The 23,243-nt window shown below is 35.9% G+C and overlaps 1 protein-coding gene across 2 annotated transcripts in view; it reads left to right on the plus strand.

The window, feature by feature from the left end:
- Cdh9 (cadherin 9) overlaps window positions 1–20,360 on the plus strand; it is a 118,847-nt gene extending 98,487 nt beyond the window's left edge. For both annotated transcript variants that reach the window (XM_021208400.2, XM_029543973.1), the window contains exons 6-12: window positions 1,028–1,215; window positions 2,166–2,419; window positions 12,441–12,577; window positions 13,036–13,157; window positions 14,229–14,346; window positions 14,682–14,933; window positions 19,824–20,360. In XM_021208400.2, the coding sequence (XP_021064059.1) occupies window positions 1,028–1,215; window positions 2,166–2,419; window positions 12,441–12,577; window positions 13,036–13,157; window positions 14,229–14,346; window positions 14,682–14,933; window positions 19,824–20,311 (1,559 nt within the window). In that variant the 3' untranslated portion in view covers window positions 20,312–20,360. The remainder of the gene's footprint in view (window positions 1–1,027; window positions 1,216–2,165; window positions 2,420–12,440; window positions 12,578–13,035; window positions 13,158–14,228; window positions 14,347–14,681; window positions 14,934–19,823) is intronic.
- Window positions 20,361–23,243: the final 2,883 nt, after the last annotated feature.

A 23,243-nucleotide genomic window follows, 5' to 3' on the forward strand; every position in this document is an offset into this window, starting at 1 on the left:
TTCTCGTTGTCATCTAAACTTTCCATTTGGATTCTCAAAAATATAAACTAAGTGTACAACTGGATGAATTATCACACTACTGTTCTGTTATGCATTAATTAATATCACAATTTTCCTGTTTCACTGACCAAGGCTTGACAATAAAGTTTGGGAAATCCCACAGTAAACTTAAAACCTGCCATTTCTAACCACAGAAATCACTAGGAAAAGATTAGACTTTGAAGTCAAAGAGACTGTGTTTTGTATTATCTTTTTTACAACTCAGCAAGATAATTTTCTTTGGCTTATCTACTGAAAATAATTTACCTGAGTTGCTTCTTTATAAGTTCTAAATAGGCCACTACAGAAAACCTTTGCATTTGTGATATGCCCAGTAGCCACTTTTAAGTATATTTCTTTAATTATTTTCAACTTTCATATTTGCACATTTATAGAGAATTTGTAAATGAGATGCTTGTCAAAACAGAAGAACAAGCTGTGATGTATGTCTGGATTTGTATTAAACATGAAAAATATGCTACTCAAAGACATTAAAGTTAAAATATTTGAGCAGAAACAACTCTAATAAAGACATTACTGCATGAAAATTACTTTTCTAGAACTTAGAACAAAAGAATGAAGGTATAATATTTCAAATAATGGAAACTTCATTAATAGAAAAATCTCACTGTAACTCTTATTTAAGTGTGGATAAAATATGTGATTAAAATATCAAAAATCATAATCGAGTAACAAGTAATTGGTTATCATGGTTATTATACCTGATAGTTTGGATTCCTATCACAGGCTTTTGTGTTCTCCTTAAGTAACATTGGACATTCTTTAATCTTTCTGGAACTTAAATTTCTCATGTAAAAACAGAAATTTTACCTTCTATGCATTATTTTTTCACTCCACCAATCTATACCTTTTGACCCATTCAATATGATGAAAGTATCTCTCAATTTAGATCACTTTACTAAGAGCGAAGTAGAAAATTTGTGTCATCCTAAGTTGAAAGTGAAGGAAGCTATGATTTACTTTGCAGGCACTTATCAGTTTAATTCTCTGGAGTCGGCACCTCTTGGAACTCATCTTGGAAGGATAAAAGCCAATGATCCAGACCTGGGGGAGAATGCCGAGCTGGAATACAGCATTTCAGAAGGAGACGGATCAGACATGTTTGATGTGATCACTGACAAAGATACACAGGAAGGGATCATAACTGTCAAAGAGGTCTCTCTCACCTGTCTTTCTATTTTCTCTAAGTGCTCTTTATTTTATTCTTGCTTTTCAGTCCAGAGAAAAACAACTCTGGGTCTACTTTTCATCATCCTCTATTTGCTATCCATCCACCACAGAAAGTAGGAAAACTGATTTCTCTTCAAATAAGTGATACATTGTTCCTGAGAGTTATGCTGTTGCTCATGCTCAAAGGGCTGTGCATGTAATAGACATGAATCAGACTCAGTAAACACAGGGGTGCTTGCTTTGTATTTCTCCAATGCATGAACAATAAACACTGATCAATCACTGATATGTCGTGCTTTTCTCAAATCTTTGTTGTAAGTGTGATTGTCTATATAAAATAAAAGAAAAAAAGATGAAGAACTAAGAGCTAGAATTGACCTTGATACCTCGTACCTGGGGATTAGCAGCCAAAGTATCAGAGGATGCTCTGTAAAATGTTTTTGTTTATAAGTATCTTCTTAATTTTTAGTTGAATATTTGAAAATGATCTGCAACAAGATAAGACCAATACAGTTAGCACTCATTATTTTCATGTTTCACTACTTTATTTCTTTCCTTAAATAAATACTCAAGTTGATGAAATATATAATTTATTCTAGATATATGTTTAAGTCACTCTTCTGATTTTAGTAATATTTAGCTTAAATAATGCTACAATTTAATCAGTATTGATTTAGATACTTCACTTAACTATGCCTAGAAAAATTGAAGTAAATTACCGAATGGATGTCAGTTTATTATGCATTCCAGGAGAGTTATCTTGTATAAATATAAAGTGAATGCACCAGTTCATTGTTCAAAATGATTAAGTCATAATGAGGGTAGTTACTTAGCCATACTTGATATTAAATTTTAAAACATTATTAAAAATTCATATTGTCAACGATTGCAATCTTCAAATATATCCTAACATTTCTTACTTTCTTTAAACTCAGAATTTAGATTTTGAAAAGAAAATGTTGTACACTTTAAGAGTGGACGCAAGTAATACCCACCCTGATCCTCGATTCTTACACCTTGGACCTTTCAAAGACTCAGCCATGGTTAAGATATCTGTGGAAGATGTAGATGAGCCCCCTGTGTTCAGTAAGCTCTCTTACTTGATGGAAGTGGATGAAGATGTAAAGGAGGGGAGTATCATTGGACAAGTCACAGCATATGACCCAGACTCCATGAACAACATAATAAAGTAAGAACCTGAAAAGCATGTATCTATTTGTGTAACATTCAATATATTTTAAGACTGATGTAAAAACCTGAGTCATATTATTATGCACCATGAATCACAGCAATAAATACATCCTAAAGATCCATGTAGAGATCATCTCTGCTTTCTTCTGATTACTCCAAGAATTATTAGACACCACGTGAGTCTTATAACCATGTAAAGTAGATGTTATTATGATACTCTATCAAAAGTAATAATACTAAAACACTAGACATTTAGGTAATTTCTCTATGGCAGAAAAACTAGTATCTAAAAATATAGACAGGATATCAATTTTAGACTCAGCCACAAATTCTAATGTCCTAGTTGTGAATGTTTATTGCCTCTATGCCTTATAGTATAAATTTAAAATTTTTAGTAAGTACATTTAAAAACATGAGATTCTGGCCTTCCCCTGTGCTGGGTCATAAAGTTTACAAGATCAAGGGGCCTCTCTTCCCAATGATGGCCGATTAGGCCATCTTCTGCTACATATGCAGCTAGAGACACGAGCTCAGGGGATACTGGTTAGTTCATATTGTTGTTGCACCTACAGGGTTGCATAGTACTACCAGAGGACCCAGCAATACCTCTTCTGGGCATATACCCAGAAGATCTTCCAAGTGGTAATAAGGACACATGTTCCACTATGTTCATAGCAGCTTTATTTATAATAGCCAGAAGCTGGAAAGAACCCAGATGTCCCTCAATAGAGGAATGGATACAGAAACTGTGGTACATTTACACATTAGAGTACTACTCAGCTATTAAAAACATTGAATTTATGAAATTCTTGGGCAAATGGATGTATCTGGAGGATATCATCCTTAGTGAGGTAACCCAATCACAAAAGAAGTCACTAGATATGCACTCACTGATAAGCGGATATTAGCCCAGAAATTTAGAATACCAAAGATACATTATGCAAAACACAAGAAAACCAAGAAGGATGACCATCATGTGGATACTTCATTCCTCCTTAGAATAAGGAACAAAATACTCATGAAAGGATATAGGTACAGAGACAAAATTTAGAGGTAAGATGAAAGGATGGACTATCCAGATACTACCCCATCTGGGAATCCATCCCACCATCAGCCACCAAACCTAGATACTAATGCACATGCCAGCAAGATTCTGCTGAAGGGACCCTGATATAGAGGCCTCTTGTGAGGCTATGCCAGTGCCTGGCAAACATAGAAGTGGATGATCACAGCAAGCTATTGGATGGAACACAAGGTCCCCAATGGAGGAGCTAGAGAAAGTACCCAATAAGCTGAAGGGGGCTGCAACCCTCTAGGTGGAACAACAATATGAACTAACCAGTACCCCCTGAGCTCGTGTCTCTAACTGCATATGTAGCAGAAGATGGCTTAATCGGCCATCACTGGGAAGAGAGGCTCCTTGGTCTTGCAAACTTTATATGACCCAGCACAAGGGAAGGCCTGGGCCAAGTAGTGGGAGTGGGTGGGTAGGGGAGCAGGGGCGGGGTGTGGTATAGGGAACTTTTGGGATAGCATTTGTAATGTAAATAAAGAAAATAATAAAAAAATAAATAAAAAACAAAAACATGAGATTCTGTAAATAGTTAAATATCTGATGATTTATAATAAGATATGTACAATAAATATGTAGAAATAAATATCTGGAACAGAAACTTTATAGTAACGTCTTTATATTTATAGAAAAAAATACTCTGTTAAAATAGACAATAAAATACTACATATCAAAATGTTGATATGTTCACATATCCACAGAAAGTATTTCTAAAAATATATATAAAACAACAGAAAGAATATAAAGTATTATCAATTAATAAGGTATAACATTTTCCAAACTTGATCAGTTGATTCACCATTTAAGAAATTAGTGCTTCTGAAATTTAAATATTTGTATAAACATCCCATTTAGTAATATACAAATAAATTTGTCTCAGTCTTTATGAGTTCATATTTGCTTAGTTAATTCTGTGGATCTTGTTCTCCTGACCTCCCTTTGCTCTCTCTCCCTTCTGAGTGTTTCATTTATTGTAAGGATTAGAAATAATTAAAAATGAGTGTTATTTATTCTATTACTTCATGACAATTATTGACAATTTTATCATCTATAGATGGTTTGTCTCAAATTAAATGTTCACAAGTTTTTCTTCCAATTCAAATCCTTAACAGTTTTGCCCACATAGAATGTTTCAAATAAATTATTAAACTCTTTGACATTTGAGGATAAAATTTGCCTTTTCTATGCTAATCAAACAACTAAAATTATGTCATTTCAAATAGTTTCCATTACTGTCACTTCCATATATCAGTAGACTCTAAACAGCATAACAATGATTCAAAAAAATCAGCCAAGTAAAAACCAAAAATATCTGTAATCAATCTCATTTTTGGACATACAGAGAGAAGGGTGAGGAGTGTTCTTGCATGTGCATATTAGGGTAGAAATGCACATACATCTCTTGTGTCTGACTTCTCAGTGTGTTTCCCTCTCAACTTTGAGATGGTATTTCTCATCGAATGTGGATTTTTTTTTTTTTTTTTTTTGGCCAATTAGTGTATGCGAACTGTTTAACCACGTAAGATACATTGTTTGGAGGGATCTTGATGATCAGTTTCTTTTTAAAAAAACACATCACATGGTTCCACTATATCGATGGCATTATGCTGGTTAACCAAGTCAACAGGAGTTAGCAACAACTTTCAAGTTTTTGGTTACACATATGCCTATCAGGGGATGGATAATAAATCCAACAACATTCAAGGCTCTTTTTTTTTTTTTTTTCATTTTTATTGAAAATTCATTCTTGTCTCCTAGCAAACATCCTGGCCACAATTTCCCCTTTTCTACTTCTCCTAGATCCCCCTAACACCTCTACTCTCCATCAGATCCACTCCTGCTTTACATACTCTTCAGAAAAGAGCAGGCCTCCAAGTAACAACAGCCAAACAGAACAAGACATCCTGAGCTTTTGATCATGAGCTAGGTATTGTCTCACCAATCAAGCTATAAAGTAGGATGTGCACAACTCAATCTATTACCAAATGAAAAGTATATACACATAAGCAATTTCAGAAGGAACATGAAGAAGTTGCCCATCTATGGTTTTTACTTCCATGACAATAGTGTCTGTACCAAGCATACACTCATAGCCTCGTAGATATATCCTATGATCATTTGACTAAAGAAGTAAAGTATAGGGGCATCCATAAGTAGACAACTATAGCCTTTCTGGAAAAAAAAATGAAAGACACAAGAGAGGAAATTATCACAATGGACAAAGCTGGCCATACATATCCTCATTAAATTTTGTTTGAATGGAGAAATGCCCTGATATATGATTGTTCATTATCTGTGAGATGTAGTCAATAGATTTACTGGGTGGTCAGGTATTTGGAAAGAGCATGGCTAGGAAATTGATGAGAGAGAGGAAGAAGTGTATGGATAGATTTTTCCAAAAATTTGAAAAATGTGAAGAGACTTGGGTTTATGTAATTGTTCAGCATAAACTAACATTAGCAGAAGAGGAATTCAAAATGACGTGTTTTGTGGACAGTCAACATCCTCATGAACTGTTCTATAGTCTAGGGACCTAGAAAGATGCTTATATAAACAAAAACATATGCATATTCAAACAAACATCTATCTATCTATCATCATCTATCTATCATTTATCTATATTCTTCTAAATTTAGGTATCATATTCTTTTTGTTGTTGTTTTGTTTTGTTTTGTTTTTATGCCAGTTATCCAGTCATGTTTGCTTCTACCCTAGGTCTCTGGGCATGGCTCTAGCATCTTTGTCCTGTCCATCCAATCAATGTGGAAGGCTGGGCTTCTACTCATGTCATGGGTCTCACGCTTGGCTAGCTATTAGTTGAGCACTCATACACTTTCTGTGCCAAATTTACCCAAGATTGCCAAAGACCTTCCTTGGCTTGGAGAGGGGTTCTGAGAAAGGGGTATCTGGTAGCACCAAAAAGAACAACTCTAAGTCAAATCATTTGTCCAAGCTGACCTATGTTCTGCTTGATACAGCTTTTCCAGTCTGCTTCTATGTTCTCCTTTCTCTCTGGAGATTGTCTGCTTATATTCTGCTTGCTTGCTTGTCTGAGATCTCTCTGTCCATGTCTTGCTTGCTTGTGTCATTTCTCCAATCAGCTCTCTCGTTTTAATCCTGAAAAATTCTCTGGATAGCTCATCTCCTGCAGAACACAGGTCCTGTCTTTTATTTACATATTAATCTAGTCATTTACATCAGGTTTCCTTTTCATTATCTTATGAATCAGCATTCCAAGACTCCAGGAATTCTTAGGAGGCAGCAAGCAAACATTTCTTTTAACATTGCAAAAGAATTCACAGTTCTGTCTACCTTTGTTAAGCACAGAGGATAAACTAGGTGGGTGAGACCCTACCCTGAAATGACCATTTCCACTACACCTGAGCCTAGCCTTGGCCTGTCCTATGCTGGTCCTGAACTCAGGAATCTATCTGCCTTTGGAAGCATAAACAAAAAACTTAGCAGGGTGGGATCTGCAATCACCACTCCTTAAGTTTCTTTATCTCCTTCCTTAGTAATGGTCTAATAAGTCAGCTCACAGAATAGCTGTTTTTGTTCCTGTAGGTTCCTGAAGCCCCTTATATAACTTATATTGCATTCTTATTTTTTGCATAGGTGAGAAATTATGATTTAAAACTCATGCATTTAGAGCTCTTTCCCATACCCTTATGGCCTGTCCTGGAGGTCCCAGTGCCTACCTTTTACCACACCCTTGATTTTGGACTCCTGCTGCTTCTAATTATCATGGAGTCATTAACCTTAACAGGCAGATATTACACAGAAGTTAAGAGCTCCATTGCTAGTACAGTTCCAGTAAATATGGACATTATTACACAAACAAGCCTTATGTCCACAGCAGCTGTCAACACTTCTGGAGGCTCACACCAAAAGGCCCTTCGAGGAGCAGGAACCACGTCACTCTGTCCCCACAAAGGCCATGCTAGACTCAGTACAAGGTCATTCTGTAGCAGGACAAATTGTGGACTGAAGGTTTTGTGGCTAGGTTGGTAGCCCAGTCTCTCTGTTGGAATTCTTGCCTGGTTACAGAAGGTGGCTGGTTCAGTCTTCATACACTCCATTTCTAGGAATCTTACCTAGGGTCACTCTCATAGACTGTAGGAGTTCTCATTGTACTAGGTTTCTAACTCATCCCCAAAATGCTCCCCTGCCCCATTCCTTTGCCAGTGTTCTCTCCATCCATTGTTCCCCACCCTGATCACCATTGTTCCAATCCCACCCTCCTTTCTGACTTCCCTGTCTTCCCGCCTGCTATATTTATTTGATTTCCCATTTACTTTGACATTTATGTCTCCTCCTACTTGAGAATATTTTCTTATTTAGCTCCTCTGGGTCTGTGGATTTACTTTACGTAACAGCTAATAATCACTCTTATATGAGCACATACCATGTATTTCTCTCCGAATCTGGGTTACCTCACTTAGTATGATCTTTTCTACTTCCGTCCATTTGCTTGCAAATGTCCTAACATCACTGTCTTTGACAGGGGAGTAACACACCATTGTGTAAATGTACCATGTTTTCTTTACGCATTCTTTGGTTGAGGGACACTTAGGTTGTTGGTAGTTTCTGGCTATTATAAATAAAGCTGCTATGAACGTAGTTGACAAAGTTTCCTTGTTGTATGCTGGTCTGTCTTTTGTATATATGCCCAGTTTTATAGTAAGTAAAAAATAATTTATGCTCCACCTAGTCACTATCAGTCATATTTTAACCTTTCTATTAAATGCTGTTTTTCAGTAAAATACCATAGGTTTGTGCTATATTCTAAAATGATTGACTCATTATTTATAGTTATACTGTTAGTGATGATTTCCAATCTCTAAATGCCTTCAAACAGTTTTCTGTATTAATAATGCACTGCAAGTAATACATTATTCATGAACCTTTGTAATTTTGAATATTTCTAAATTTATTTCCTAAATATAGTAACTCAAAGGGATGTTTCTGCTTAAAAGGCTGACAATAGAGTGTGCATACTTTTTTCATTGTTCGTGATACATTTTTAAGTTTCCAGTTCTTGTCAAAACTCAGGATTTTTTGGGGGGGGGAGAGGAGATTTTTTTTTTTGGAGGGGGGAAATTCAGATGTTGTTTCTAAGTCTTAAATCCTCAAGAATTATGATGTTCTTTCAATTATATCTCCACACCTGCCACCAAATAAAACTGTACCTGCAAATAGAAAACAGCAAAATCCATCAAAATGCAAAATGTAATGAGATCTTCTTTAGATCTCCAATGAGCAGGAAGAAAAATCAACAAAGGTTAAGGGAGTGGGTCTGAATCCCAAAACAGAGAGAATAAAATCAGCATCAGAAACACATTCTGAAGGGAAGTGGAGGAATTATTTCACACCCACAACTCAGTCAAATCTGTGCATCCAGCCTATTGGCTTAAATACATGTGCTCCTGGCCACATGAATTGACTGTCACAGTTAGCAGATGCTGCCACCTCTACTTTAGCTCATTAATCATTCTGGAGCTCTCACATTCTAAGGCTGGTTATAATTTTATGCTTTTTTTGTAAGAACATCTTGTTGCAATCCACACCTATTTTACGTTCAGCGGTTTTAAAGTTCAGTGACTTTTTTTTTTTTTTTATAGAAGAAATTCAGTTACCTTCAATTAAAAGTAAGTAGCAAAACAAACTTATTGGCAAGGGATTGAGTTTAGTTCTAGCAAAGGGCGCACATTCCAAGTTGAGCTGTACCGAATCCATGGGAAGATCAATACACAGAGGGGGTCCCAGATTTCTTCTTTTACTACAGTGTAAAAAAAAAAAAAAAAAAAAAAAAAAAAAAAAAAACTAGCTAGATGTGCTGGTTGAAGTTTAATCCCGAGACACGGGTAGTTATAGCAAGAGGATCACAGATATGACGTCATTTTGGATTATATAGCTCCATGTACACTGTGGAGAACAGGGATGTCCTGAGATCCTGTCTATCTGAAAATAATAATGCTGGTCAGAAAATAAAACGATTATTTTCTGTAAATTGTTTTCATTAGTTTTTGTGAAACTAAAAGTAGTTTCATTAAATAGTCAACATTCATTTCAATCATGAACATAACGGTTTCACTGTACACAGTTATGAGAAACACATTTCTGGATAGAATTGTCCTATGAAGAAAAAGAGGAAAAGCATATTCTGTGTACACTGACCTAGCCATTGATAAAATGAGGTAGAATTTGACATAGTGACCCAACCACTAGCTGTCATATCTATAATTGGGTCCTCTACGGATTGTGTATTAAAAAACACAGGATTTTATTAATGTGTTTAATGTTTGATTGTACAACATAAAATGAAAACCATAAATTTTTGAGCATAGGGTTGACAAGTGAGTTACATTGTGTGCATTTTGATTTTTGTGTCACCCATCTGAGAGTGTACTTTCTTTTCAAGCAGCATTCCCACAGGAGCTTTATGCAAATAGTCTGTTTCAGCTAGTTGTTCAAAATTCAATGAAGTCAAATCAATAAAATACTATCGATTTTATAAACCATTTCCTAGGACACAGAAATGACATTTTTTTTTCAGTGTTATGTGTTTAAAGCATTTTTTCCTGGTCATTTGTGGTAATTCAATGTATTTATTATTAATTGGTAACTCAGAATGCTCTAATTCTCTGTTGAAAATAGAACTTGGCTGCTATGTGAAAGAATATTATCTCTGGGCTTTGACAATTCATGGGACATCATTCTCGCTGAGGGGAATATCTAAAAATAGAGTAGGGAGTTTGCGCTGTTAATGATAAAAAGTGAGCTTATTTCCAAATTGTCAAAATGATTCTCCTCTGTGAATTCATAACCTGAAAAGCATGACTGCTGAAGGGTAGACCAAGCAGAGGTGTGCCAGGTACTCAGAACTACTTTTGGTCCCCGATAAGCTACAAGTGATTCAGTCTGTAACTTTCATATTAGAATGATTGATTTTCATCACAGTCCTTATATTAGTTTCTAGAGAAGAGCTAATGCATACAAAAGGCTTTTTCCCCCCCTCTTCATGTCCATCATTACAACTAGTGAAAAAAAATTACAAGACCATTTTAGGCATAATCAGACAACGGTTAACTACTGGCCTTTCCCACCAAGGAAGAGACAAATATACAGGTAAACATTGTGATTTGCATTTTATTCAATACAAATAGATTGTTTATATCATTTTGATTTAATTTACCTGATCTCACAAGTAAGTTTTATTTTTATCTTTCAAGTTAATTTTAATAACACTTGATAAAATTAAGGAAGACATGGAAATTTGAAAAAAGAAAAAACACATTTTTAGAAAATGCTATATCTCCCATTTAGCCATACTTTGAAAATTCATATTGATGACTGAGATGATCCATTCAGTAATTAGGAGTAACATCTTGTAGGTATAAAGGTAATCCCAGAACCTGGGAGAAAAGTGTTTCTAAGATAGGAATTTTGTGGTGTGCCTCAGCTACACAGAGTACATTGGAAATTCAGGCTCCCCGAAACTCTTTCTCCGAACCACACTAAAACAATATCAACAAACAAACAAACAAACAAACAAAAAGTAGTAAATAAATATGCAGCTCCATAATTATTATACGTAGTTTTTAGCCTTTTTCCTTCTCAGATATAGGTGTTCATATTTCCAAGAGTCTCAAAAACTGTAAAGCAGCAATATTGAAAACACTGAAATAACCACCTTATAAGTTAGAGTCAAATTTTGCAAGTACTCACATACATTGCATTAAACTGGTAAAATTACATTCACAAACTGAGTTTACAGGGCTAAGAAATCTCTTGATGGTTGAGAACACTGCCCCTTCAGAGGACTTGGGTTCTGTTCTCAGCGTCAACCTGGCAGGTTTTAATCTTCTGTATGTAACTCCTGTTCCAGGGGATCCACTTTCTGCTTCTGACCTCTAAATTACTAAGTATTCATGCAGTGCGTTAGCATACCTGCACACAAAATAGAAATTGCCCTTAAAAGAACTCATCTTTATTACATTCAGTTTCCATCAAATTTTATAATTCCTATAGCAAATAATCAAAGATCACAGTGCTGGGTTCACTGCCTGTGCCTTTAGTGCCAGGACTGGGGGGGATGAGGTAAGAGAACTGAAAGGTAGACGCCAGCCTGAGGTACGTACAAAGAATAGGCCTCAAAAAATAATTTTTAAAGCAAAGGCAGGAATACCTGGTCTCAACGGACCACCTGGGCTAAATGGAAAGTGACATCCTCGGCTACCCAAAACCCCCATACACACACACACACACACAGAGAGAGAGAGAGAGAGAGAGAGAGAGAGAGAGAGAGAGAGAGAGAGAGAGAGAAAGAGAGAGAGAGAAGTAAACCACGACAATAAAATAAACAGCACTTTGCAAATCTCCCTAATTTAGCAGATCGCAACGTTCTTTTAAGAGCCTTTGAGAAGACACATAGACAAACAAGGTGCCCAAGGTGACAGTGTGGTCCATTTTTCTCCTTTGATACTCTTCCTTTTTCTGTCGACTCTACAACCACATTCAATGTACTCATTATTACTGGCCTTCATGTTTAATATGACTGTTTATTCTAGAACTAGTTTAACACTAGGCTATGAAAAAACAAGGAAATCAAAAAGCACTTATTACTCTAAGGTTTACACAAAATTACCCATTATACTTATGCAATGCCTCTAAACACACAAACCTGACTTTCGCAAGGGAACAGTTAGAGCTTCAAATTGTTTCCATAGTGAATCCATTTGCATAAAACAAAAAAAACAAAGCAAAAACAAAACAAAGCAAAGCAAAACAAAACAAACAACCAAACAAACAAAAAACAAAGAAACTCCCCATCTTACGACTCACATTTTTGCCAGATCAATTTAAGAATTTCTCGTAACTTTAGGGCATAGAGAATGTTACTTTTAATTTCAGACAGGGCTGAATTTACATGTCTCTTTCCTGTCAGATACTCTGTGGACCGGCATACTGATATGGACCGAGTCTTCAGTATTCACTCAGAAAATGGCTCTATTTTCACTCTGAAACCCCTGGATCGGGAATCATCCCCTTGGCATAACATCACCATTACAGCCACAGAGATAAGTAAGTTGTAGGTATATCCGTGTTTCACCAAATTAACAAATGACAATGATATACTCTTGTGAAATTGCTACAAGATTGGCAATATATGAGAAAGAAAATGAGTTAGATGATGTTAGAACTTTGTGTTAAGTTTTATTTAAAGATTAACGTATAATTCATTTGAAAATTTTTATATTCTTTTACAAGTAGTTATGGACTTGAATTTCACCGAGCCTGATAAAATATTTGCATGAGCTTATGGGCGCTCTCTATTTTACTTGCTTTTCCTCCACTGTATTTTTTCCTCTTTTAATATGTTTTATTTTCAGAACAAGTGATAAAGTTAAGATACTTGCCGTCCATCCAAATGGGCTAGAGACTAAAGGGAATGGGTGGGACACTAAGTCACTCAAGGTGATGTGGCTTTAAGGTTTCTTTCATTCAAGGCCCTGAAACCTCACATGAAGTTTTTGTTGCAGATAACCCAAAACAAAGTAGCCAAATTCCTGTCTACATCAGAATCCTCGATATAAATGATCATGCTCCGGAATTTGCTACATACTATGAAACATTTGTTTGTGAAAATGCGAAGTCTGGCCAGGTAATAACTATTACTATGAGGTTTATAAACATGTTTTTTGTTTGTTTGTTTGTTTTTTGTGTTTTTTGGTCGTGGGACATTTTTTGAGACAGGGTTTCTCTGTATAGCCCTGGATGCCATGGAACTCTGTAGACCAGACTGGCCTTGAACTCAGAAACCTACCTGCCTCTGCTCTTCAAATGCTGGGATTAAAGGCATGCACCACCACTGCCCGGCTATAAACATGTATCTTTAAGATGGCAGGAATCACTACTTCACTTGCCTGACATTTTCTGTTGTTCTTACATAGGTTCCTTTTTTACACTCACTAAAGTCCTTACAGTGATCTTTAAAATATGAGTCCCTAAAATAATATATCATCATTGCTATAGGAAAATAAATTCATTTAGAGCATGGCCAAAGGCTTTTATATAGAGCTATGATTAAGCTGATTTTCAGTTATATTTACTAATGTCTTAAGAATAAAATATCCCAGTATTAATAAACAGTTGTAATTGTGTTTTTAATGCTTTCTGTGATTTTTTTTTTTTTTAGTTTAAAAGGACAGTTAAAAAATATGTGGCTATTACTATTAATCCTCCTATATTTTATTTCTTATTTTTGCCTTCTGGAGAGGTACATTTTATGTTTTGTTTAAAAAAATTGTCTGATAAATAAACAGGATCATAATAAATTACAAATAAAAGAGGTTGAAACATCAGGACTTTAGCAAAGGCATGGTATTAGTTGAATTAAGTTTCCATTAAAGAGGGATGATTATTCAGAAGGTAGAAAATGATACACTGAAGGAACCCACACACTTCTCTTCAGAGATAATTTTCTTTATTGATTAAGTGTTATTTTATATGAAACTTTACTAGATCCATTAAAGTGATTTTATGAAAATGATATATAAGTGTACTTTTTTTGACTTTTGGATTTAATTTATTAAAGTGTACATTTTTAATTAAATAAAAAAACGTAAACTGAGGTCGTGACCCCAGTAAGAGGTGCCTACTTAAAACGATCTTGAATGAATAACATATTGTTTCTATTTTTAGGATTTAATTAATGAATATGTTTTGGTTTCAGTTGATTCAAACTATAAGTGTCATGGACAAAGACGATCCTCCCCGAGGACACAAGTTCTTCTTTGAGCCAGTGCCAGAGTTTCCTCTAAACCCAAACTTCACAATAGTAGACAATAAAGGTAAAGGACATTTATAAAACTATGCAATATAACTTTTTATGAAGAGGAATTGAAATTGAATATGATGCAAGATGTGGGGTACCCTTTGTCACCCCAGCACCTAGGAAGTGATCTCAGGAACAACGCGTGCAAGTTCAATTGCCTACATTAATGAGGTCGAGGCTAGCATGGGCTATATGATACCTTATCTCAATAACAAAACGAAACAAAAATAAAACAAACAAACAAACAAAAAACACACATAAAGTAAGGATATAAGGAAGGGACCAGAGAAGGAGGGAGGGAAAAAAATGAGTATGGAAATTTTTTCTTAATAATTTATTTTTCCTCTTCAGATAATACAGCAGGAATTGTAACTCGAAAAGATGGGTACAGCCGCAACAAAATGAACACCTACCTACTGCCAGTTTTAATCTTCGACAATGATTACCCTATTCAAAGCAGCACTGGCACACTCACGATCCGTGTGTGTGCCTGTGATAACCTAGGGAACATGCAGTCCTGCAATGCGGAGGCCCTCATGCTTGCTGCCGGCCTGAGCACAGGGGCGCTCATCGCTATTCTCCTTTGTGTCGTCATCCTGCTCAGTAAGCTACACATCTCCTCTGTTCGGTTCTCCTATCCCCGCGGTCTTTTCCATTGCGTGGATAATGTATATAAAACGGCACATACTTAACATTCTCCTAAAATTATTGTGAATGAGAAAAATCATACTACCCCTTTCTTTGTTTTATTGGATTTTTAGGTTGTTTTGGGTTGTTTTTGTTTTTTGTTTTTTTGTTGTTGTTGTTTTAAGGAATAGCTGTGAAAGGCTTTAAAACAAAGATAAAATAACACAGGACTGCTGGAGAGATGGCTCAGCAGTTAAGAGCACCGACTGCTCTTCCAGAGGTCCTGAGTTTAGTTTAATTCCTAGCAGCCACCTCCTGGCTTACAACCATGTGTAATGGGATCTGATGCCCTCTGCTAGTGTGTCAGAAGAGACCAACATTGTATTCACATAAAATAAAACTTAAAAAAAAAATATGATAACACAAGTATTACACTCATGGTTCTAACGACCTTTGAAGTAATGACTACCCACTCTGTTCAACTTGGCAATAGTTAAAGGATACACGAGGTGCAAATCTTTCCTTGTGCATTTGCCTGTCTGTGTGTACTGGTATGGACTTCACACCTAACCGTGCACTCGTATGTTCAGGCCTGAGGTTAGCATCAGGTGTTTTTATCTATTATTTCCCAAGTTGTGTGTTGACACTAGGTCTCTCACTAAACCTGGAGTTCACAGACTTGTGACACTTGCTGGTTGCTAAAGCTCTGGGAACATCCTGTCTCAAATTCCTATCCTGGAATTACAGGACTCTATCTTCATGTCTGGCCTAGTATGCGTCTTCTGAGGATCGGAACTAATGGCCTCATACTTGTGAAACAAGCCAGTTACCCATTGAACGGTGTCCCCAACGCCTGAATGATGTTTCTAAAATGCCTTTGCTGGCAGGTTAATAGCTCTTTCTGCCTTAAATCTCTACTCTAAACTCAAAACGAAGGGTTTTTCAAGACTGAAAACGTTTTTATGAATAATATAAAGTATATAAGAATATATCAGACATTAATATAACCACCTTAAGATACATTCTTCGGAGAACTATTATAAAAAAAAATCATAGAAAGCAAACAAATACACTAACAAACTAACACTCCACAGTGTTCAAAGTGTCTTTTTGAGAGGGGGCTCACACATGGCTCACTCAGTGCTTTCCAATCACGTTTCTGTTAGCTCACGTTTTATCTAAGCCCACACTAACACAGCAAGAATTTAATTCAATTAAACAGTTGTTTCACTGTAAACCACTCCAAAACTTATTTCTCTAAAGTACTCATCCAAAATACTTACACTTAGGGCAGGAGAACTGGCCAAGTTTATGTGCAAATGTTCATGTAGCCTGGCATCTTTACACTATAAATCCCCTCAAGCTCTCTGGATAAAATCCCTTTGGCCAGATATTATTGTAGGATTTCACTGGGGTTTGACAAAGGGGAGTATAAAATATTCGCTTTGATTAGCATCATCTGGCTATCTAGATAAGGGGTGGGGTACACACTTACGTTACCATTAGTGTCCGATTGGTGACTCCTTGAAAATTGATCTTGGAACTAAATTCTAGGGCAGGAATTTTGTAAATTTTGATCATAGCAACACCTCTGACACTGTGGTGAATCATATGGGTTTAATTATCATAATATCTTAATTGAGAAGAATGCTTTATTTTGGAGCTTGTTTTAGCAGTAAGAGGTCCTAGGTCTAATACCAAATTCTATGAAAAACAAACACAAAAGTAAGTAATAAAAATCAGTAACAATAATGAATAGTAAAGGAGTGTATAACCTAGCTAAAGAAATATCATAAAGTTTAAAAGTACCCATCAAATGACAATATACAAAGTGTTTATTATTTTGTTTTATTGCTGATATATACTGTGTCAGTAGTTTGGAATATAATGAATAAATAATAAACTCTATTCATACATTGGTGAAAATACTGATGCATTTTCCAAATAGCCTGAATTGTATTACCATACACCAAATATTTATTTTCTACCCATTGAATGAAGCAGCTATTTCTTACCTAGCATAACAGAGAGCTAAATAATAGGAATGTCTCACAGATCCACTTAATTGAAGTATTATAAATTGATATCCAGGGAAGCTTACAGATAGGTTTACTTATCTAGTATTTATATACAACATAGATAAGGCCAAAAAAAATTCCACTCATTTAATTTTACATTGCAAAATAACTCCATTTTTTTTTTGTTCGTTACCCACATTCAGTGAATGCTGAAACTATTTCAGTCTTAATTTCTTTATTCTTCTTTTACTAAAACATATAGTGCCATATATTTTAAAACAGGAGTGTTTCATTTATTTTTAATACCTGCTGGATGAACCTGAATAAAGGCCAAGTCCCCAAACTCTTTTTTGGAGGACTTTATTTGAGATTAACAATGGGCCCGGAGAGCTAATACAGTGGCAGAGTGCTTTTTAACATGCTCAAAGCCCAACACAAAAATGAAAAAAAAAAAAATAGTACCATACAATAATGTTGAATCAGAGTTCAACAAATGCAATGGAGAGTTTGGAGCTAATTTTTTTCTTATTTTCAGTGAATTATGCTTTTCATCTGCCTTCTCTTCTGTCCTTTGAGACAATATCTCAGTGTGCAGCCCAGGCTTAGGCTCCAGGCTAAAAAAGCTGGAATTACGAACATGCATAATCAAGACCGCCTCTGAAATAGTTTTGGCGGAACATTGGATTTCCTATAATAAATGAAAAGCATTTTTTCCAGTTTCTCTCCAGTTTAAATAAATTTGTGAGAATTTTTCCTGATTTAATTCAATTTTTTATTTAATAATTTTCTAACAGTATATTTTTATCACATTCTGATTTGTCTTTTGAATAAATGAGATGGTGGCATGATTTCTAGTATACATTTAATGATTTAGAGATCACATTGATGTTTTAATTTTAGTGCATTTTACGGGAGTTGGTAAAATAGTTTTCATACAAAGCACAGATTTAGAAACATAGATTTAGAAATCTGGGACCCAGGGCAAAGGCTGGGTGAGCACATCTTTAGCCTTAACTATTGTAAGGGCAACAGTGAGGAGGGAGACAGACAGAAGCTTGAAGGACAGCCAGTTTAATCAATTAATGAGCTCCTAGTTCAGTGAGAAACCTGGACTCACAAAACAGGGTAAAGTGCTAGTTAGTAAGGAACACCCTCAATGTTAACCTGCAGAGCAAACACACACACACACACACACACACACACACACAGAGAGAGAGAGAGAGAGAGAGAGAGAGAGAGAGAGAGAGAGAGAGAGAGAGAGAGAGAGAGAGAGAGAGAGAGGGGGGAGAGAGAGAGAGAGAGAGAGAGAGACAGAGACAGAGAGACAGAGAGACAGAGAGATACAGAGACAGAGAGACAAAGAAACGGAGAGGGAGAGGGAGAGGGAGAGGGAGAGAGAGAGAGAGAGAGAGAGAGAGAGAGAGAGATGTATACCTGCATTTAACATCTTATTGTATTATTAGGAAAATGTTTGCTAAATATATGCATTCAATTTATATACTATAATGACAACAGAGCAGTTTTTAATATATGTGGAAGTATTTAATTACATCCATAATAAAGAATACAAATAATCATCCCATATGCAGTCACCAAGCCCAGACACTATTGCTGATGGCAACAAGTGCTTGCTGACAGAAGCCTGATATAGCTGTCTCCTGAGAGGCTCTACCAGTGCCTGACAAATATAGAAGTGGATGCCCACAACCATCCATTTGACTGAGCACAGGATCCCCAATGGAGGAGCTAGAGAAAGGACCCAAGTAGCTAAAGGGGTTTGCAGTCTCACAGGAGGAATAACAATATGAAACCCCCAGAGCTCCCAGGGACTAAACCTCCAACCAAGGAGTACACAAGGAGCTACCCATGGTTCCAGCCACATATGTAACAGAGGTTAGACTTGTCAGTCATCAGTGAGAGGAGAGGCCCTTTGTCCTGAGAAGGCTCAATGCCCTAGTGTACTGGAATGCCAGGACAGGCAAGTAGGAGAGGGAGGGTAGATGAGCAGGGGGAGGACGGAGGGGATCAGGGGTTTGGAGGGGAAATGAGGAAAGGGTCTAACATATGAAATGTAAATAAAGAAAATATCTATTAAAAAAGAAAATATATAAATAATATAAAAATTTAAGTTTCTTCCCAAATTTGAATACAGCTTCGTTAGTTATAATAGGCTTCAATAAGAAATATTTTAGTGAGTACAAGTTAAACAACTTGAAGTTTGAAAATTATATTCAGGTCTTAGAGTTGCATTTCATATTTTTCAGAAAACATTGATGACTGTACCAGTAAAAAAATTTAAATAAGTCTTTGTGCGATATTTAATAAGATAAAATCACTATTCATATATATGCATATATTATCCAATTTAATATATGAATTGTGAGTGTGTATATAATAAATATATATATATATATATAAGAAATGCAGTATTTATATTCTTTTTTATGAGACATTATTTGCATACATAACCCTAATTTTTTACTATTTAAGTAAAATTCACTTTGATGACAACTGAACCATTTATTATTTTCTTAAATTTGAGGTAAATGTATATTTGGTGAGGTTAAGATTTCAGTAAATTTTACTTGAGCTAGTATAGTAATTATATATTTTTCAATGCCAGTCTATAGGTTTTAAAAATGTAAATTAGTAACAATTTAATATCTCCATGTCTTTAATTTCTTTTTTATTTTGTTTTTATTTTATCTCAAATGATGCTATGTGTCTCTATCGTTTCAACTGTCTTACTCCATGTCTCCAGATGATTATTCAAACTTTACATATGCTATAATTATGCATACTAACTCTAATCATAGAGTCTCACTATCTCCTCATTTCTTATCAATAGCTCTAATTGTGCTGTTTGCTGCTTTGAAGAGGCAACGGAAAAAGGAGCCTCTGATCATTTCAAAGGATGACGTCCGGGACAATATTGTGACCTATAATGACGAAGGTGGTGGAGAGGAAGACACACAGGCTTTTGACATCGGCACGTTAAGGAACCCGGAATCAAGAGAAGACAGTAAACTTAGAAGAGATGTCATGCCTGAAACTATTTTTCAGATAAGGAGGACTGTACCCCTCTGGGAAAATATTGACGTACAAGATTTTATCCACCGGAGACTGAAAGAAAACGACTCAGACCCAAGTGCACCGCCTTACGACTCCCTGGCCACTTATGCCTATGAAGGGAATGATTCTGTAGCCAACTCTCTCAGCTCCTTAGAATCTCTCACAGCTGATTGCAACCAGGATTATGATTACCTTAGTGACTGGGGACCTCGGTTCAAAAAACTTGCAGAAATGTATGGGGGTAATGACAGTGACCGGGACTGAGTCGTATATGGCTTCATCAACATTAGTAGAAACACTATCTTCGATACCAGATTGAGTGAACTGTGTTGTCCCTTTTCTGGAGGAAAATTTTAAAATAACAACTCCAAACAATACATAAGTGTTGTCCTAGTAAGGGTTTGCTTAATCAGTAAGTTTCTGTGAATGAGTGTGAATGATATAGATTTTAAAACAGTAATAATAACTTGTTCACCCTCTTTGCCTAATAAGCTTGGAAAAATATATCACATTAATAATCAATAAAAATTCTTGAAAGGCTTTTTGTGCCTTGTCTTAGTATAGGAACTTTATAAATGTTTTCTTAACTGATTATCAGTCACATATACTATGAAATGAAACATTGTGCAACTGCTTTGTAAATTAATACGAAAGAAAATATACCCAATGAAATAGGAGTGACTATTACTGCCATATTTATTTAGTGGAAAGATGTCTTTGTGTTGATTCACTCATATTTTTATAAATGTATATTTATATTTTTGTATTTTTATGAAATAAACTAATATTTATAAAAATAAATTCCATTTTATTTACTTCCTCGGAGCAGTTGATCTCACGACAGAAGTGTTTTTAATCTCTCTGAGAGTAAAACACGCTCCACTCAGGGAAAAGCAGCCGTGCAGTCACTGCATAGGTCGCCTATGTAAACTGGGATATATCTAGGGATGGAATGTTGTATGAATTGCTGTTTTCTCTGTTTCAATATTTAAGTGTGGACAAATGTTTATTGAACTACTTATGCCTACTCATGGATAGACTATGAGATCAATTTGAAATATAAACTATTATATATGTGGTTGTGGACAATAAACTAAGTTTTTGCAAGATTTATCAAACAATGCATTGTATTTGAATAAATGGAGTGTAAGGCCTACATGTTTTAAAAAATGAGAAAAAGCCCCAAATATCAATAATTTTATAAATAATTGTTTTAATGAAACATTTTAACTATGTGTGTATGTATATATATGACTGTGTGTGTATTCGTGAGTGTATGTGAGTGTGGATTTGTATGTGTGTGTGTGTGTGTGTGTGTGTGTGTGCCTATATGTGCATTTAGTCAGGAAATTCATTGAGTGTACTCTCAGTTCCTGCTGACTTATTGAAAATGTATACTGATCTCTATAGTTTTAAACTGAACAAACCCCCAGGATTTAGAAGTAAATACAAACTCAAACCCCTAAGCAGCTGTTATCAATTGATACATGCTGACAAAAATGAGTGGCACTGGGCATAACAATGACATTCCAGAGCAAGCCTCTTGTCAAGGATAATAAGACAACTAAAAGAGCTTCATATATTTTGTATGCTTTTGGGTTTGTCTTGATCTGTTTGTTTTGATGCCCTTTATCTTACTTGTTTTGAAGTTTTCTTTGTTTTGTTTCGGTTTTCATAAAAGAATGCTAAGAACATGGAGTTCTGTAAACAGGGAGGTCTGAGGAGATTTGGAGAGAGTGAAGAATAATGATCAAAATATTTTGAATTAATAAAATTAAATTAAAATGTATGTTGACAGGCATCGATATTTGTTTTTAGCAATATTTTTATCAAGAAGACTAAAGTTCATAGAATTTGAGAACATGTTTGAAAGTGCTAAAGACAATTGGCAGGATGCTGTTTTAGTCAAAATTAGAACTATTAAATGGTAGACGGGCACTTTAGAACATGAAGTGAGGAGAAGAGAGGAATCAAGACATTTCTCCAGCTGGGAAGGATTTCCAAGCTGATGCTGCTCCTGCTTTTCCAGAGTAGCAATCCCAAATAACAATCCATGGGGAGATTGTTCTGCTTTTCTATGCCAAGAATTGTACACCTTTGTGAATCAGTCACAATTTTAGTAACATATGGGACAAATTCAATTTTAGCTAGTTTGTGACTAAGAAGTATTTTTATTTTATTGGTTATTTTATTTATTTACATTTCAAATGCTCTCCCCTTTCCCAGTTTCCCCTCTGCAAACATCCCCTCTCCCCCTGCATCTATGAAGATGCTCCCCCACCCAACTGCCCACTCCTACCTCACCACCCTAGCATTTCCCTATGCTGGGGCATCTAGCCTTCACAGGACCAAGGAACACTGCTACCATTGATGACAGATAAGGCCATCTTCTGCTACATATGCAGCTGGAGGCATGGGTCCCTCCATGTGTACTCTTTCATTGGTACCTTAGTCTTTGTGAGCTCTGGGGTCTGGTTGGCAGATATTGTTGTTCTTCCTATAGGGTTGCAAATCTTCAGTCCTTTCTCCAACTCTTCCACTGAGTTCCCATGTTCAGTCTTATGGTTGGCTGCAAGCATCCACATCTGTATTTATCAGGCTCTGGCAGAACCTCTCAGGAAACTGCTGTGTCAGGCTCCTGTTAACAAGCACTTGTTCGCATCCACAATAGTGTCTGGGTTTTATGACTGCATATGGGATGGATCCCCAGGTGGGACAGTTTCTGGATGGCCTTTCCTTCAGTCTCTGCTCTACTCTTTGCCCCTGTATTTCCTTTAGACAGGAGCAATTCTGGGTTAATATTTTTGAGGTGGGTGGGTGGCCCCATCCTTCAACCATTGGCTGTGCCTAACCTCTGAATAAGGTCTCTACAGGTACTTCTCTTTGTCAGGAACTTACAATGCTATAAATAGATACTTACATGTTATTATGTTGCTATCTTTGGAAGGCTTTAAAGAGTGACTCATGGTACCAGCAAGAGATGTTTATTAAGTATTTAATTTAATATAATGAAAGACATTATATGTGACCTTTAAGAGGTATTTGAAGTCTTCCTACTTCATAGATGTGTTCAGAGACAGAAAACTTTCTTCTTATTTTAGGGTGGGAAATTTTATTTGAGCATATGTTACCCCACTATGAGACATCTTCCAGGATGGATCAGATGAAAACTGTAGAAATATGCTTGAGTAACATG

The sequence above is a fragment of the Mus pahari genome, chromosome 11, assembly GCF_900095145.1.
Source record: "Mus pahari chromosome 11, PAHARI_EIJ_v1.1, whole genome shotgun sequence".
Taxonomy (NCBI): Eukaryota; Metazoa; Chordata; class Mammalia; order Rodentia; family Muridae; genus Mus; species Mus pahari.